The sequence below is a fragment of the Ammodytes marinus genome (genome assembly GCF_949987685.1).
Source record: "Ammodytes marinus genome assembly, chromosome: 7".
NCBI classification, from domain to species: Eukaryota; Metazoa; Chordata; class Actinopteri; order Uranoscopiformes; family Ammodytidae; genus Ammodytes; species Ammodytes marinus.
The window spans coordinates 2,548,633-2,568,269 of NC_137211.1; the positions used below are offsets into that span (position 1 = coordinate 2,548,633).

Below are 19,637 nucleotides of genomic sequence, written 5' to 3' on the forward strand. Positions count from 1 at the left end.
TTAGGCTGCAAGAGTCTAGTACTTTATTGCATCACAGGGCAACAAAAGTGAAAAATGTTTCTTAACAAAAGGCATGTGGACGTGAATGCACCACAGTATTACAAACACACAACAGTACAAATGATTAAAAAAATACAACAGGAGCTTATCAGTTGCATCATCGTCTTTGTTTTGTTTTTATTATTTTAGTTTTTTTTCTTAGCTTGGTCGTCAATAGAAAAACACAAGGTTACGTTTACAGAAAACAGGTAGGGAGGTAGGGGGGGAGAGGGGAAGGGGGGAGGAGAGGGGGAAGAGGGTAGGGGCGGGGGCAGCCTGAACTACGATGAGCAACAATATAAAAAAAACAAGTAACTGAAGGTTGTGATCGGGCCGCTTCCCGTCACCTAGCGTTGGTCGTTGCATTGATTCCCTGGTCGTTTGTGGGTGACATCACTATGACATCAGAGTGATGATGTCAGAGCGATGATGTCAGAGTGAGGGCAGCTTCAGGGTGAGGTGGGAGTTCCTGATTCGCTGCTCTCACTCACCTGACGCTGCATCACCATCTCCTTGGCAACGCAGGTGATCACGCCGTTGGTCACCACACCTTGAGCCCCCGCCCTGAGAGAGAGAGAGGGGTGGGGAGACAGAGAGAGAGAGAGAGAGGGGGGGGAGAGAGAGAGAGAGAGAGAGAGAGAGAGAGGGGGGGGAGAGAGAGAGGGGGGAGAGAGAGAGAGAGTGTGAGAGTGAGAGAGAGGGAGAGAGAGAGGGGGGGAGAGAGAGAGAGAGTGTGAGTGTGAGTGTGAGTGTGAGAGTGAGAGTGAGAGTGAGAGTGAGAGTGAGAGTGAGAGTGAGAGTGAGAGTGAGAGTGAGAGTGAGAGTGAGAGGGGGGAGAGAGAGAGAGAGGGAGTAAACTGTTAATGGTTTGGTCTGAGTTGGTGGGGATTGAGACCAGAGCAAAGTCCTTAATAATAACTGTATAAAAATAGCATTCTTTGCACTGATGGTCTCATTTGATGTTAAAGTTCATTCGTGATCATCAGAGGAAAACTGTTTCACAAACATTTCAAAGTTCCTCGTAGGAGGTTTAAGTAAAGACAGACAGGAAGGCTCAGCTTTAACAACGTTACATTGTAAAGTCTGTTTCTTGGCGGGGCGTGAACTGAACTGAAATTAAATTTCGTTGTTCTGTAACGGTGCAATGACAAATAAATCTGATTCTGAACATGTGCAAAGCTGGTCTGGACTCGTCTGAGTACAGGGCAGGAAAAGGTGACAGTTTATTACAAGGATTAAAGTTATAAAAGAAACAGTGGGAGTGTTAAGATATGAGTCAGCCTCGGGTCTGTCTGTCTGTGGTTGTGTGTCTGCCTGTCTGTCTGTGGTTGTGTCTGTCTGCCTGTCTGTGGTTGTGTCTGTCTGCCTGTCTGTCTGCCTGTCCGTCTCTCTGCGCGTCTGTCTGTGGTTTTGTGTCTGCCTGCCTGTCTGTGGTTGTGTCTGTCTGTCTGTCTGTCTGTCTGCCTGCCTGTCTGTCTGTGGTTGTGTCTGCCTGTCTGTCTGTCTGTCTGTGGTTGTGTCTGTCTGTCTGTCTGCCTGTCTGTCTGTGGTTGTGTCTGTCTGCCTGTCTGTCTGTCTATGGTTGTGTCTCTGCCCGTCCGTCTCTCTGCGCGTCTGTCTGTGTCAGTGTTCATCCGTACTTGTGCTGTGCCTCCTCAGTCAGTGGGGTCATCCCCGGCTGCTTCCCAAAGAAGAAGCTGGACCACCAGTGTCCAGAGTCCTGTTTGGGGAGTCCTGAGGGCAGAGAACACACACATAGGAGGCTTTAGCTTTATACAGGGAACTGGCTTTAGTGTAGAGTCAGAACACACTTTTTTAAAGCTTATACATTATATTTTATCTTATGTACATATTAACTTATATTATGTTTGTGCTTATAAGTTGTATTTTGTATTATTAAAGGGGCACTGTGTAACATTTTAAGTAATTTATTAGCTAAAATCAATATCCTCATTCATACATCCTCAGTGAGTGCCCCTGCACAGACACAGAGAGGTCTACCATGCTTGTGTGCCAGGATCAATAGCGAAAATCTGTCATAAACAAAAGCGTTAAGTATCGTTATGCAGTACTGATAACATCTGAGCTTATCAATATTACGGTCTTTCAAAATGTTGCCCTGTGCTCAGCACTACTTAGCACCGGGTTTCGGTAGGCTACCCATCCCCTAAGCCTGTGTGTGTGTGTGTGTGTGTGTGTGTGTGTGTGTGTGTGTAAATGTCCCTTTTCAGTCACTTATTGCACTTTCTGCTCCTACATTCGCATACTAGACCACTTCTCACAACAGACAAGGTGCCGTGTGAATGTCAAAATGTAGGCATTTAAATTGGCTACTGGTCCCTGAATTGTTTTTAAATTAATATGCCGGTTCTTGGAACAAAAAAAGGTCGGGAGCCCTGCTATAATGCTTCATGTATTTCACTATAAATAGGCTACATTAAATCTTAACGGTTAACCGGTTAATAACCGTTAATTCTGGTGGTTAACCGGTTAAAGAAAAAATTATAAATGGCCATTCCTATCTCATATATGTCCATATTGCTGCATATTTTGGACCAAGGCCTAGTGCCGCCATCTTGAAAGTGTCATAGTTGGAATGTCATCAGGTGCATTGTTTAAAATGTAGAATTGCTCTTGATGATGTCATATTACACACTGCACCTTTAAAAGGTGGAGTGTGTAATATGACATCATCAAGTAAGTTCTAGAAAGACATATATGAGACCCTTTCTAAGGAAAATAATAATAATTCTAAAAAAGAAAATCAGCTATTATGCACTAAATTAAACGTACTTATGGATATTATATTTATTTTCTACAAAATCTGCTAGGGAAATAAAACCCAAAATTCTACACATTGCTGCTGAGGATATTACTGGAACTCTTATGTTAAATTAGAAAGAGTAAGAGCCAAAGTGTATTCCAGGATGATTCAACTCTTGGTTAATATGTGTAGTGTTAGGAAACAGCTGACACAACCACAGCCACGCTCTGAGGTTATAAACCAGACCCAGCGCTGTGTTCGTGATATTACCAGATAAACCAGCAGCACTGTGACGTGGAGCATACATTGTCACCCCTTCACACACACACACACACACACACACACACACACACACACACACACACACACACACACACACACACACACACACACACACACACACACACACACACACACACACACACACACACACACACACACACACACACACACACACACACACACACACACACACACACCTATTTTAACAACTCACTATCTTTTAATCTCGCTATGTGTCTGTTTTACCTTGTATTTACTGTGTTTTATATCTCTGTGAAACAAGATAAAAACTAACTTAGCCTTCGGTGCTATCTTAGCTTTGATTCAGATAATTCAGTGTTTAGTCAATAATGGCCATGTTGATCATAATAAAGCCTTTTCTGTGCTGAGGTCTCAGAGCCCCGCAGAGCCGCGTTGTGAACCAACTGAAACATGTGACTACGCGCCAGATGCCGCAGAGATTTGATTGGACGTCAGATTTGTAAGTATAAATAAGGCTTTAGGGTCCTAATTCTGTTTCAGATGCTTTACAGGCACTTTATTTTGGGTTATGTTTTGCCCGAAGACCTTTATTTTGAAAGTCTCTGGACACATACCTGGATGGTGAGGGATGACCTCGCCGCTGAACTCTGAACTGCCACATGAGCTGCTGCTGGAGGTCGAGCCGATGCGCCCTGAAGAGGGGAGGACAACAGTTAATGTGTTTGTTCAATCTTGATTTTTAACACTGTCATTTTAGAACCAACTACATACATGACTGTCACATGCACTTCAAGGTTTCTTTCCAGTATGTATTTGATTCTAATACGTCTAACCATATAGAGTGCAACATAACATGGTAAATCATCAAGTCCTAACAAGCACAGTAGCACACAGGAGCATTTATCTTTTGACCTGCTCCCCTTGACTTTCAGTGTCTGAGCTAAGCTAAGATGGATGAGCGACCTTTGCACATTTATATATAAAAAAAACACACGCAATGAATTCTGTCGTCTTTTCTTGAGGCGGAGAGTGAGGGCAAAAAGCAAAAAAAAAAAAAGTTTAACTATTCCTTTAACATGTTTTTGCATGTATCACACTGAAAGGTTAACTATGGAGAACTCAATCTTCTTACATAACGTCTAACTGTTCCCCCAATGGGAGGCGCTCTACCAGGGACACAGGATATTAAAATCCATTCTGCTGTGGTTTCGCCTGAGGCCCACGCTGATTTGATTTACTGAGACAGGTTACAACTTCCATCCAGACTATGAGCTCTGAAGGCTATACGGAGATACATGTACAGAATGTATTCCTTGAAGGTTGAGTCAGTGATTCTGGAGAATGCTTGTTGTCAAAATCACTTTGTCAATACACAGCTTAGGCTCTGTAAACTGGTATGTAAAGAAAGGGTTATGTTAACAAAATGGAGCCCACGGTAGCTAGCAAATTTCACATCTACTGCCCTATGCTGTGTTTTTTTTTTTTTTTTTTACACATACACACAGTATGTACAGGTGGGGTATCATTAGGAGATATCAACTGATTTTGACAACAAGCGTTCTCCAGAATCACTGACTCCACCTTTAAATGAAACATGTGATGTCTCATGGTTTCAGAGTCTAGTTTGAAGTGACCCTAAATATATGAACAAGAAGAAAAGGAAACAGGAAGCAGGGTGTAGTCACTGCGACTTCCCTATTCCCCCTTTAAAATAAACCTGGCTCAACGCTGAAGACTGGGGACTGACATGATGCAACATTACTCAGATGCAGCATCTGTTACATGGGGGAAAAAAGATCACCGCAGCAGCTTCTATTAATGTACATTCCTGTGCTTTTACTAATAAATCTAATATTTCGCTACACAAGAGTCAGGACAGTATTGCATTTCAGTAGAACTCCTTGATTGAAGAGGGTAACTTTATATCAAAAATAAAATAAAGACTTGGTTAGTATTATACTATCAGAAATAAACCTATGACTCAGCCCGAGTCCCACATTATTTCCCCCTTAGCAAAGGCTTCACACATTAGTCATGTTTTGATCAGGGACACTCAAGAGTAAACGCCACAGTGACTGTTACATTTAGGAACATACATGATGTAATACTAACAGTTAGTGAATGGACTGGAGTCAGTTGGTTCATTATTTGTGTGTTGAATATTGTTGTTGCAAATGTGTGTGAGTGTGATGCGTGTGTTGTTGATTGTACAGTGTGTGTGTGTGCGCTGCTTATGTTTGTTGATTGTGTTTTGTGTTTTTTAAGTTACTGTCATGTGGCCCTTTTAAATTGCCCCTCGGGGATGAATAAAGTGATTTTAATTTTAATTTCTGTGGTAAATGATAAGACTCACTTCTGTAGTAGTCAGTGGTGGCCACGAGGGAACCGCCTGCTGGGATGGCTGACATTCTACTGGTGTTGGTGGCTAGACGCTGGGCTAGATGGAAACCTGGAGGGAGAGAGAGAGAGAGGGGGAGAGGGAGAGAGAGAGAGAGAGAGAGAGGGAGAGAGAGAGAGAGGGGGAGAGGGAGAGAGAGAGAGGGAGGAGGGAGGAGGAAGAGAGAGGGAGGGGGAGAGAGAGAGGGGGAGAGAGAGAGAGAGAGAGAGAGAGGGGGAGAGACAGAGAGAGAGAGGGGGAGAGGGAGAGAGGGAGGAGGGAGGGAGAGAGAGAGAGGGAGGGAGAGGGACAAAGACAGAGAGAGAGAGAGGGGGAGAGGGAGAGAGAGGGGGGACAGACAAAGACAGAGAGAGAGAGGGAGAGAGGGGGGAGAAAGGGAGAGAGAGATTTTTACAAAACACTTTATTTACATAATTTTAGTTTTACAACAATTCAACAGTTCAATAAAGTGCCAATGCATTAAAATCCCAATATGTTTGAAAAATAGTTAAACCAATAAACTAAAGAGAGAGAGAGACAGAGAGAAAGAGAGGGAGGGAGAGAGGGGGAAGGAAGAGAGAGAAAGGGAGGGAGAGAGAGACAGAGAGACAAAGGGAGGGAGAGAGACAGAGATGAAAACCAGATTGTCAGTAAAGCATGTTTTTGCATTCCTTTCCTTATGCCCTTACAAGATATCACTTCACCTTTAACCCACTTGTGTTATTAACCAGTTATTGGAATCAGGCCTACAGCTATTAGCTAATATCAAGAATGTATATTCACAGATTATTATTTCATGGATCTTTCTATTTAGTTGATATTTTAAACGCCTCGCTTTCTTTGTAGCGCTACTAAAAATGCCAGAAAAAAAAGCATGTGAACTTCAAATACATTATTATTTCCATCAGACATTTCAAAACTCTAAAAATATTTAAATTATTATCACAGAAAAGTGTAGATCTTCCCATAAAAACACTGGCATTTTGGTATTTTTGATTTGATTCAATTTATTTCAGACATATCAAACATACAAAACAAAATGAAAAGCATGGAAATACAATAAACAAAAATTATGTTTTCAAAAAAAAAAAAAAAAAGAAAACAAATGATCTGTATTGCTGAGATATGCCTGAAAAGGGGCAGGAAGAAGTATACACTTATTTAATCCTACCCCTTTTCCATAGTAAAAAAATAAAAAATTAAAATATTTATTAAATTAAAAAAATTAAAATATTTATTATATTCGCTACTCTTAATCCATATATTCTCTGTACTTACTTTAAAAAACAACTCAAATTGATGCTGATTATGTCAATGTACTATTTATTTTCAATCAGCTACTCAATTATGTCATGATTAAACAAGTAGCCTATTCTATTCATCAGATTAATTTTAAAAGGTGAATGGATTAATTTGATCGTCTTTGTTAATAAATACCAACAACAGACAAGTGTTGGATGGATAAAATGGTCTTGGTGATTAGTAAATCGATTCATCAAATACTAAACTAGTCCTTATAGCACTGTTTACACGCAAGAAAACGTGACATACATCCTAGAAACACATCCCCAGAGCAGAAAAAATATATCAAGGCATCGCAAAAGACATAATTGCGTCTCAAAACATCATCAAAATGTGTTTTTATAGACAATAATTAAGAAATATTTAGCATTATGTTATGGTGCTGCCGTGCACGTCAACATATTCCATACAGTGGACCCCCACCCTCCACCCCCTCTTGTTTACATTGAACTGTCGCTGCAGCAAACCGACATTTTGACGTTAAATCTGCTTCTACAACTGAATAGTAAACATTATTATTACACATAAATAAATAAAAACGCCACGATAAGTTAGAAATACAATGTCTCGTCAAAGGTATATATAGACTTAAAGGGGACATTTTATGTAGGCTACTAACGAATGTATTTTTTTTTTAAAACACAACACAAAAAATATACAGAAAACAGAATGTAACGCTATGACAATTTAATTGAAAGTAGCAGTTGACACCAGTTAAACATAGCCGTTGATGTAAATGACAGAAGAACAAAAATACGTGTATTCCTCTTAAAACAAAACAAAGACACACACACATACGTTAGGTTACAGTTGAGTTTAGTAATAACAACTGCCATTTGTAGACGGCTAGTTAGCATCGCTAGCTTATGATCGCCCCCATCACCCGAGGAATGGGAAAACCCCCTCAAATTCTTACCTTTTTAGTAACCAAGACGGCGCTCGATGTTCAGTAGCACAAAATTCAACTCAGTCGGCCAGGCTGGGGGGAGTAAACGCTAGGCAACGGGGCCCATTTGAAAATAAGTTTTGGGTAAATGTAACCCTCCAAGGTCCAGGCGGAGATGGACGCTGTATGTTTTTTTTTGATGGAATCAACCGTCCGCTCGGCTTTTATATCACAGAGGCGTGGTAACGTAGGCAGCAGCGGTGACGTGGACAATGAATAGGGGCGGAAAAATAAAAGCCGCCCCTAATGTACACAACACATAATACAGTATATATTTTCTTATACAACTGAAAGCCATTGTTGGACAAAGTATTGAGATTAGTTCCCAACTGTAAAGAATAAAATGTCTTTCAAAGTAAAAGTATAAACAGGAAAATGTAATCAAACTATTAAAAGTAAAATTACTCAAAAGCAGGAAACTTGAATATTATGTAGGCTATTTAATTGTTTTTCCTATTGCTCATTAAAAAATACATATGACATTGGAGCCGTTTCGTTGTCTTTGTTTTGCTTTTTTTATTGTTTCTTGGTATATTTTAATTAGCTATTTTTACAGTAGGCTAGTTATCAAAGTTGTTGCCCTGATTCAAATCTCAATTTCACTGTAAACTTTGACCTACATGTCCCAGTCCCACACCTTGATCACTGAACAGTGTGTGCGAGACTAGAGTGAGTATCAGAGTGTGAGTATTAGTGTGTAGGTACTTGGCTAAAACCATAGATAGTATATCAAACACAAAGCTGTCTGCAAGCAGCGTTCTCTGCTGGTGAAATGTATGAACTTCAACACTGTCACTGTCATCTCTCGAGTAAATTCAACATTTATTTGATTAATAGGTTGATAAACGGGATGCATAGGCTACGTGTTTAGTTTTTAGCGTGCAGGCACATGTTGGCATTACGACAAAACTGAAAGGTATGATTTGTAACGGCTGTATTTTTTGTAAACCCTACTCTTCTTTTTTTTTAGCTTAGTTCAAATAGCTTACACTGTAATATCAAAAATGGCTACTTATTCCTACCACTGTTGGTCCGCAGCAATTTCCACAGTTCTCGTAGTGATCATTTCTTTTTGATTTAGTATTTAGACACAGTCGTGAAAAAATATAGTCACGTTGTCGGCAGGATTCGAACCTGCGCGGGAAGATCCCAATGGATTTCTAGTCCATCGCCTTAACCACTCGGCCAGAAAAGGGGCAAAAGGGACTGCTTGAGGGGGGGGGGAAAGGGGGGGGAGGGGGGGAAAAGGGGGAGGAGAAAGAGGAGGTTTTCCCCCGTGGCGTAGTGGTCAGTGCATCCGACACATTTGGCTCAATCCTCGGAAGCAGCTGACCCTGGTTCGAATCCTGCCCATGGCATATCATGCACCTCGCTAGCCCATTTCATCTCTCTCCACACTGTCAATAAAAGCGTGAAACAAATGTACATTTATGTTTCTCAGTTGCTATTTATTTATATTGTTTATGGATGCAAACCTTCATCTTGTGCTGCTTGTTGTTTTTGGTCTGACAGAGTAGGCTTTTTAACCCTCTTCCTAATAAAATAGTTTACAAACATGGTCACTAGAGACCTCAAGCATAAAAATACTGTAATAAACCACCACAACCATAAAATATGTGTCTTCTATAAACAATATTAGTGTTTTAAACAATACCATTTAAGAAAAAAGCTACAGATATAATAATATTTGCAGAGTTAAAGTCTATTTTCTCATTGTGGAAAATGGAAATATCATTGTTTTAGAGTAACTCTGCTGTCTGTCTATTTAAAGTGATAGAGTCCTACTACTCTCCCTGATGGTGAGTGACACTTTAAACTAAAAACTATGTGTAAAGATAATAATACATACAAACTGCATAGGCGTAATTTGATGTGTTTGACTGGGGTCATTTAGAAAGAAATCAAGAAACAATTATATTTAGTCATGAGGAACACGTTTATTGACAAAGTCATGAAAAATTTGAATGATTGAATAAAACACTATTGAAATATGACCAGATGTCTGATATGGCCCAACCAGGCCGGAGGAGGGTTAAATAATTAAACTATAATAAAACACTCATATTAGTAATGTATGATAGGCCTATACAGGTGCATCTCCTATAATTAGAATATCATGGGAAAGGTTTTTTTTTTCGTAATTTAATTCAAAGGTGAAATTTCAGGTATTATAGATTCATTACACAAAAACTGAAATGTCAGGCCTTTTTCTGTTTTAATTTAAATGATTACAGCTTACAGCTCATGAAAATCAAAAATATTAGAACATTTCATGAGACAATCAAAAGGATTTATAATACAGAAATGTCGATCTTCTGAAAAGTATGTTCATTTATGCACTAAATACTTGGCCAGAGATCTTATTTTGCATGAATTATTGCATTAAAGGGATATTTCAGTATTTTTAAAGTGGGTTTGTATGAGTTTCTTCTGCATAGTTTTAGTGTGTTACCTCATAGAGATGGCGTTCAGCGCAGTCACTATAAGGAGTTTGGGGGAGACGTCGCTGTAGCAGAAATCAATGTTGTACCGTTGCAGAGGGTGTCGAAAGGCTGCTTGACCGTGAACAGATATATTTTTTTAGGTAAGCTGATGACCCCCTCTGCAACAGCACAAAGCTGAATTCTGCTACAGCGACGTCTCCCACAAAACTTTTATAAATGGCTGCGCTGATCGCCATCTCCAAAAGGTAACAGATATGCGTAAGCACCTCTTACAAACCCACTTCAAAAATGCTGTACCATCTCCTTAATGCAATAATTAATGCAAAATAAGATCCCTGACCAAGAAGTGGGTGCGTAAATCAACATACTTTTCAGAAGGTTGACATTTCTGTATTATAAATCTTTTTTTTTATTGGTCTTAAGTAATATTCTAATATTCTGAGATGCTGGATGATTCATGAGCTGTAAAATGAAATAATTTATTTTAAAACAAAAAAAAAAGCCAGAATTATTTCACTTCATGTGTCATGAATCTAAAATATGAAAGTTTCATTTTTTGAATTAAACTACTAGAAAACATGAACTTTTCATAATATTCTTATTATGTGAGATGCACCTGTAAGATGTATATTATAATATTATATTATATTACAAATCAAATGGTGACAATAGTTAAACATTTCTTATAATAGTCGTAATAGAAAATATAGAAAATAATTATATAAATGGTCACAAAATATTCTTATAAAACATATTCACTTAAATAACTATATACAAATCAATAATATATACAAAACTTTTTTGAAAGAGAAACCAAGATAACAGTTACTGCTGCTTGTTAAGGCTCTCTTTCCATTCCTCAACTGTTAGTCCAGAGGCTGGACAGTACCACCTTCCCTTCACCTGGGTATGGCCAGTGCTCTTGCTCTTAGAGTGACCACACGTTTTGCATTGGTAGTGGTAGTCCTCCTTGCGGTGGCGCTTTTTTGGCTGCTCCCCTCTTGCCACACGCTCCTGGTCTTCCATGGCAGCCTTTTGCAGTCTCCATTTTCGGTGTCGACTGAAGTTCAGGGATGGATCTGTTTCTGCATCTGAGGACTGAGTTGCTCCTTGGGATTGTGGTGGTGGTGACATGTAGGCTGAAGGATGGTATTGGTGAGGGGGAGGAGGTTGTGGCAGCCAGGACCAGCCAGGGTACGAGGCGGATGGAGGGTAGCCCTGTTGGTAAGGGAACGGGGCAGGGGACTGGGATGGCGGAGGGTAAGATGGTGCATACGGGGACCAGCCAGGGTAGGGGCCCGGTGGTTGGCTACCTTGCTGATAGGGTAACAGGGCAGGCGATGGGGCCGGGGGCTGATGACTCTGCTGGTAGGCGAATGGGGCAGGTGACTGGGTTGGTGAAAGGTAACCGGCTGCATCAGAGGACCAGGCAGGTGACGGAGCTGGTGGTGGCTGTGAGGAACCTGGCCATGCATGGAGCCCAGGAGGACACTGCTGTGCCGAGACGGTCCTTGAACTACTGCGCTGGCGGATTACTGCCTCGCCCTCCTGATTCTCTGGCTCCTGGAACTCCAGAACAGTATGCCCATGTTCAACTGGTGTTGGAGGGAGATCCCTTGCTTTTGGCAAAGGATCCTTTGCTGCAGTTATGGTGTGGGGAAGGTCAGTGGCTTGGAGTAATGAGCCCCTGATTGTCCTCTTCTGCCTTTCATACAACCTGAAAATATAATTATTTCATATAAATAATTTAATATATGTATTTTATCAAGTACAGCTTCAAGTGAATGTTAGTAAAAGTGAATGTAGAATGCAAAAAATGTATCTCACCAAGAAGACACTGTAGTGTTATTGATGTTAACTAGTAACAAGTTGGTCTGATGAGTGATCTCCTGGCTGTCCTCGAGAAGCTGTTTGATGTGGGAATAGGTGGAAACAATCGACTGGGGGATTGGCAATGTTTTGCCATGTATGTCTTGTGACCTATTCCTGGCCATCTGGTACTCCTTTAGAAGCCTGATGCAAACACACTCTGAAATGCGGTTCATATCAGGACTCTGTGCAGCCTGGCCATGGGTCATGAACAATCTTTGAAGGAAAAAAGAATTAATCAATATTATATAACAGACAGTTTCATTCTGATAATTTGTACTACCGGTACCACTATAGCTACTACATTTGTACTGACAGTGTTACAGATGCATCTTTAGTATTTATAGTAAATCTGTTTCTAAATAATCTTAAACCAAACAAGGACATATACAACAAAATGGCTTCGCTTCCATGATATGTTCTTACACCACTAACTTTAATATATTTGAATGATAAATATAACAAACGTGAAGTACGTAATGTGTGTTCACCTCTCAGCTGCTTGTTGTCCTGGTGCAGAGCCGCTTCGTTTCCTGGAAGCCCTCCATGGCCCTGGCAAGGTTGTCTTCTTGGACTTATGACTGAACTTGGCAGGAGTCTTGTCCATAGGATAGAGGCACGAATACAACCGCACAATCTCAGCCACCTCTGCTGTTGATAGTGCTGTTATTGTGCGGTTGAGGTCTGCCAAATACTTGGCCAAAGCATCCACCAGCTCCCATCCTGGAACACCTCGTGTGTCACATCGCTCATCCTGAAAAAAAGAAAAATAGCAGGGACAAATTGTTATTGGTTACATCACCATTGAGGCAAATTGTAATTTGTGATATTGGCCTTAATAAAAAAAATCATAATACCTGTGTAGATGTGCCTGGTGTAACAGAGGTGTCACTAAGGTCTTGAGTGTGAGGACCGTGGAAGACACCTTCATCCAAAATAGGCTCCTGGAGGAAGAAACAAAGTATTTCCTTGTTTTATTACATTACCTCTGGACATAAGATTTTGGTCTATAAGCCTATTACACCTTTTCTAATCAATCACATTGGTCTAAATACATATGTTTATAGTACCTGAGCAGATGTGCTGGCTGCAGGGTCAGGACTGTGGCAAACACCTGCATCAAAACTGGGTTCCTGGAAATTTGAGACAGAAACAAAAATGTATTCTCTTATTACTTATTTATTTTTATTAAACCTGTTACAGCCATTTCAAGGTTTGTGATATTGTGTATAAACACTGGGTGGCGCATTGGTGCCCACAAGGACCATATAGGTGAACGCATAGGCACAGGTGGAGGTTTTGTAGAATTTCAATAACAGATAATCATGAAATAGATGATTACCTGAGATGATGCACCTGGTACAACGATGTCAGCTGCAGCACTTATTGTTACATCAGACCATTCCTCCTCCTGAACCTCAACCTGCAGGTCTGGCAAAATGACGCCAAGCTCTGCATGCTGTTGTGTAGCCAGCAGGTCACCTCTGTCAGTCTGATGCAACAGGTACTCGACAGCAATTCTCTCACCTGTCAGACAAAATCATTGTGGGGAAAACGCATGTTCAATTTATAAGAATAGATATTTTTGCTTTGTAATGGATGAGACACTGAAAATTTAACATTTTGAATGTGTCGATTAAATGTGCAGGGAGAAGTGTGTCTTATGGAGCTTCTTACCAGTTGGTTTTCCAGGGGGAACAAATTCTGGGAGAAGATCACAGCCGAGTACTCTTCTGCTGAACTCATTGAGGTTGGACATGAGGCGGACATCATATATCCTGGTCTGTGATGCCACACTCATATCCACGGCCTCATGCGCTCTGTTGATGTTCCACCTGGATCCACCCTCCAGCATGTACATCTGTGTGTGCGTGGCGTTACATCTCCATCCTTGAAAAAGCAAAATAATGTTAAAAATTATAGAAATATTGGTTGAGAAGAGAAAAAAATATGGCTATGTAGTTATACAAAACATGTAAAGAACATGAATGAGGCCAGAGATATTTAATCATTATTAACCTGGGATAAAGGTGCACTGGTGACGATGGAAGCTCTCCAGAGACGACGACCCTCTGCCACATTTTAGGACGTCCAGGACCTTGTCTCCCTTCTGCAGCCCTGCACCGAGTCTGGTGTACAGCTCAACACCTGGTGGATCCTGGATGCATGGCAAATGCTTCTGTTGGTTTGCCCACACTCGTTCCATGCTCTCTGGGTTGACCAGCCTGAGACCTGTGGTGTCAGTCAGGTCCCACATGGAGTGAAGCAAAGTAGAGATCAGGGCCCGTGTCTCCTCAACCCCACGAGTTCTCCTCCTGCAATGCCGCGCCAACTCTTTTGAGGTGATTTCAGCCAAAACCTGAGCGTCAGAAGGAGCAAGACCAGCATACTTCTTCTTCAGCTCTGACCTCTTCGCATCTTTGAGCTTGCAGATGTCCTCTTGATCCCACTCAAAAATGCAAGAGGACAACTTTGAGCAGAAAGTGCCGAAGAGAGGATGGTGCTCTGTGGTTAGGCCAGAGGAGAAGCGCCGCATGAAGTGGAATATATCCAGCTTCACGTTGATCTTCCACGGCCTAAACCACACCTGAACTGGGGTTGGACCTGCACAAAAGAGAAACTATTTTTATAATTCAGTTCACCGTGATTGAAACCACTTACAAGTTATACAAGATATGACATGAGTACAATCAAATAAGACACACATATAAATAATTACATAGAATAAAGTACAAGAACTCCTTTCAACAGCTAGAATTTTTTTGTTGGGATATTTCTTAAAGCACAGTAATTATGTTAGAGATACATTGCAATGCATTACAAAAAAACATATCCTGCTGTAAAAGCTCAAAAAGAAATTCCAGATAAAGTTAACTATTCCTTAAATGACTGATTATACATCTGTTCATCATTAATGTGTCTTTCTTTTACATACCGTGTATGTATAAGTGCAATAGTAAGCTCTTAGTTGTAGTGTATATTTTAAATACTGTACCAGAAATGTTTCTCAAAATTTCAATAAATTACTGCACTTTGAAATGTATTGTATTTTAAAAGGTCACACACCTGACCCGCTGCAGCAATCTCTGTCCACGTACATGACCAATGGCTCTGGCTCCCCTGCGTCTTGGTAGCGCTTTACGATCCCTTGACACAGGTCATCAAGCGCAGCTCCCTCACCAGTGGTCAGCACACAGTTCAGCACCTGACCACACTCGTTGCTCACATTAGTCATCCACGTTGCCGTGTCTGCAATGCCACCAGCCAGTTTCTTTGTGATCTATGAGAAAAAGAAAGAAAAATCTGTATAAAAATATAAACTAGTATAAAAATGACAATACAGTATTTTTTAAAGTCAAGAAAATATTTCCTTTTACCTTTTTTGTTGAGTCGAGCTTTAAGATCCTGCCATAGGTGGAAGTGATGACACCTTTCATCTCTTCCAGATGACAAAGGATGTCATTGGCATGCACGGTCTCAAACCACTGGGCAAGAGGAAGTGGGACAAAGGGCGGTGGTTGCTCATAACACACTTCAGCTGGAAAAGCAAAGCTTCTTTTGTGGAGTGCACAGTCGGAGAGGTATTCAATGGAGCGCCTTGCCCACTCCTCACTATGCACCTCCTCCAGGGCTTGCTGCATATAGCTAGAGCTATTTCCAGCTGTTCGCGGCCTGAGCATCGTCACACACTTCCTGTCCAGAGCCAGCTGTGTGGTGAGCACAGCGGGGAACCTGTTTCGATGAGCTGGATCCAACTGACTCAGGATGTCAGAACTCCAAGGACAGACGGGGATCTTGCATTGACTGCAACGTGGATAATCCCCGCCGACCAAGTAGTACCTGGAGTCTAGATCGATGACTTCCCTCACCTTGGTGTAGATGCCCGAGTGGTGCATTTTAGATTTGCACACACTGCACTTCATTGGGATCCCCCACATCCTCATTGGTGCCCACACAAACATGCGCTGCCTGAAATAAGTATTGGGATCAGGTGGTGCTGATGAAAGCCTGTTTTGGGAAGGTGGATGGAACCAGTTAGAAGACAGGTTTTGTCTCAACTGTCCTGTGGGCTCGTAGAGACATTGAGCAATCCACTCTCTGTCTGCAGGCTTCAAAACTCTCAAAAACTGCTTGGGCAGAAAGCCAGTCCAATCCACTGCAGGTGGCCTTAGCGGAATGATGTTGGCGTATGTTGGAGGAGGAGGTGAGGGTTGCTGTTGAGGTGGTGGTGATGGAGGAGGAGCTTGTGTGAGTTGATGGCTTTCCTCAATATGCTGCAGCAGCTCAAACACACCCCTGACCCTTTTCCCACACTGGTCACATGTTTGCTCAGCATGGAAGTCAGCTAGATGTGTGTTAAACTGCTCCACATCCACACACATGCCACAAATTGAGCAATTTATTTTTGGTCCGACTACAGAGCTAGAGCTCAATGTAGCGGAGGCTGATGTAGCTGAGGCGGGGGTAGAGCTGACTACAGAGCTGGAGCTCAATGTAGCTGAGGCGGGGGTAGAGCTGACTACAGAGCTGGAGCTCAATGTAGTGGTGGTGGATTGCGAAGTCTGCTCACCTGTCTATGCAATGAAAAAGAAAAGGACAACCTTATTCCTGGGTCTATTTTTGTGAAACAATCATTTTCATTTTCCTACAAACTCACTGAGTACACTACTGGTAGTAGAACAGGTACATAACTCTGTTATAAAATACCTAAAGATTTATGTTTTTTTATAAGATTTATAAAACACTACTAATTTACAACTTTTGCTCTATGTAGCCTATACCGAGAATAGTTCTATTTTCTAAGTAGGCTATCAGGTTAAAAAATACGTATAGGTGAGGCAACATATAGCCTAGGCTATTTCTCTGTCAAAACATGTAGCCTTGTATGGAGAATATGCTACTTTTTCATTAAATATGTTGAGCGACCAGTCACAAAATAAGTGTAGACTATAGGCTACATCACGGTCAAAACACTACATCACGGTCAAAACATGTAGCCCCGTACGGAGTAGGCCTACTCTTGTCAGTAAATGTATGTCCGAGTACCAGTTACAAAATAGCCAACACATAAAGACGAGACTACACTCCCTGTTACAACAAAAGTAGCCAATGGAATTTTTAATTATTTTATTTAGTAGCCTAGCATACGCCGTTATTGAGATAAAGACGAGGCTACAGTCTTTGCTCAGCATTTTGGAAATAGCATCCACTTGTCTTATTTATTCACTGTCATCTCTAGCCTATATAAATATATTCTTCAGTTCATGGTAATAAAATAAGCACTTTGAGCTAGTTACTTTAGTAGTTATACACTGTGTGGTTCTACCAACGGTTGAACCGTTACTTTTCACGGTAAAAGTACGATGATTCAGAAACATTCAAACCAAGAGAATAGCGTAATCTCGTTAGCCTATTTCAAACTATATATAAAAAATAAAATATATACATCAGTTACCTTGTGATAACCACATTGGCATGGTATTTGTCTGCCGAAGATGTCGATATGTCTGACTGGGAGATTGACAGCGATCGGCGTCAACGGACATTCACTGATGCGCTTTATCACCGTCTTCCACTTCTTTGACCCGGGCTTTTTTCCTGTACCAAAACTAAACTTCCCCTGGGCATATTGGTACATAATAAGTGCCCAATATGAGTCGGGTTTACCTGTTTTAGGCATTACGAAAGCTAACGACACAAATGTAAAGCCGAGTGTGAAAATGAGCGCTAGGCAATAAACGGTTTGCGCACGGCCCCGTTTTTGCCAGCTTGAACGTTCGATTTTTTCCCCCGGCCCTGAACGTTCCATTTTGTTAGGACTTTGTTAGGACTTTGTTAGGACTGTTAGGAGCTGGGTCGGTAAAGTGGTAGGAATTGGTCGGAATTGGTCGAATGTGTTAGGACTTGTTAGGACTTGTTCGGACTTCCGACAACACACACGCACTGAATCACTATTCTTGACAATTAGTCCACTCAAATCTCGCGAGAACACCAAACAGTTTCGTATCCGGCGTCACCTAACTAGATAGTTACCGTTGCTATGCACGCAGTTCCAACGAAAAAAAATAAAAATATATATATTTTTTTAGTAGTGCAAGCAATGACAGCATTTCTACACTGACCGATCGCTATCAATAGTAACATGATAGGCTATATCGGGATATCAACTACCCCGGCCACGAAATCAAGTAAAAAAACAAAGCTAGAAGCTAAATCCAATCAATCACAGAGTGAAAGTGAACCACTGCACTGCCTTATAATCAAAACATTTTGACATCAAGCTAACGCTAACCACTTGGTTGCTAGAACTTGACTGTACTATCTAAACATTAACAAGCTAGCAGGATCAATAATGACAAAATAAACATGAAGTCTAATCAAGTCTAACGTTCATCATCAAGTCTACATCAAGTCTAACGTTCACCAACCACCATTTCAACCTGGAACTGTATACAGACCGTAGCCACATTAGCTTAGCTCGCGAGCTAACGCTAATGTAGGTTAACAATAACCACCAATGCCAGCTATCGACGGCTAACTACAGCAATATGTTATTTGACAGTTTAAAAAGTAATGATTTACCTTGGAGCAGACAAAGCCCCGCTGCATGTCGATTTCTGAGGGTTTATAGGTCCATGGTTAATCTGGGTATGAAGACATTCACATAACTTTACCCACATCCCAAACTTCTCAGGCTTTGATGTGTTTTGGAAAGGAAAACAACACATATTTTGTCTTCCAGCCTCGCCGGGTTATGGGTGTTCCTATAACAAGTGTCCCAGGAACAACGTTTGGCCATTTCTAACAATAAATCAACAAAAAAAAAGCCCGAAAAGTAAAAAAAAAAAAAAATCGAGCGTGTTTTCCAAAGGAGCAAAGAAGATGTCGGACATTTGTCGGGTGGATCCTGTCATATGGCGCTGTGATTGGCCAGCTGCGTGTCAGGGGCGGAGCTTAGCGATTGTTCAATTTATTATTATTTTTTATTTATTTATCTATTTATTTTTCGTTCAATTAAACCATATTCAAATCAATAGTTTATTCAATTTATTACATAGCCTGCGATGGGTCCCTGTTCATCTTATTAGGCTGTATTTCTTTGGAAATCTATGTGAAGCAGTAGCCTACATATGCCACTGGATGGCTATGTCCTACCGCGGATTGCAATTTTTTTTCTTTTCTTTTTTTCAATTAACTATATTGAAAAATTCTTTAGCAATACATAAATCAAAAGTACACCTTATATCTTTGTAGAAAGAATAACACAAGCTTATACATAAACAATAAAATAATATAATATACATAAAATAATAAAATAACATAATATACATAGACATAAATACAATACAAATAGAGCGATACAATACAATTTTGTTACTTTTTCTAGTGTGACAAGTGCCAATGTTGTTCATCTACCCGTTTATTGTGATTTGAGGTTTGGGTGCTGGCATTTTGTGGGATAATTTTGCGAGTTATAACACTTGGACCTATACCAAAAGATGCACACACACACACACACACACACACACACACACACACACACACACACACACACACACACACACACACACACACACACACACACACCATAGATAGTACCCTATATAAAACACACTGAATCACAGCAGCATT

At 40.9% G+C, this 19,637-nt stretch overlaps 1 protein-coding gene across 1 annotated transcript; it reads right to left on the minus strand.

Moving 5' to 3' along the window:
* On the minus strand, window positions 1-7,825 carry ppdpfb (pancreatic progenitor cell differentiation and proliferation factor b). Its single transcript, XM_080031020.1, has 5 exons — window positions 7,663-7,825; window positions 5,421-5,516; window positions 3,682-3,759; window positions 1,680-1,773; window positions 1-603 (listed from the first exon to the last, which is right to left on the minus strand). The coding sequence occupies exons 2-5, from the start codon at window positions 5,473-5,475 to the stop codon at window positions 489-491; spliced, it is 342 nt and encodes a 113-aa protein (XP_079887146.1). The 5' UTR covers window positions 5,476-5,516; window positions 7,663-7,825; the 3' UTR covers window positions 1-488.
* Window positions 7,826-19,637: the final 11,812 nt, after the last annotated feature.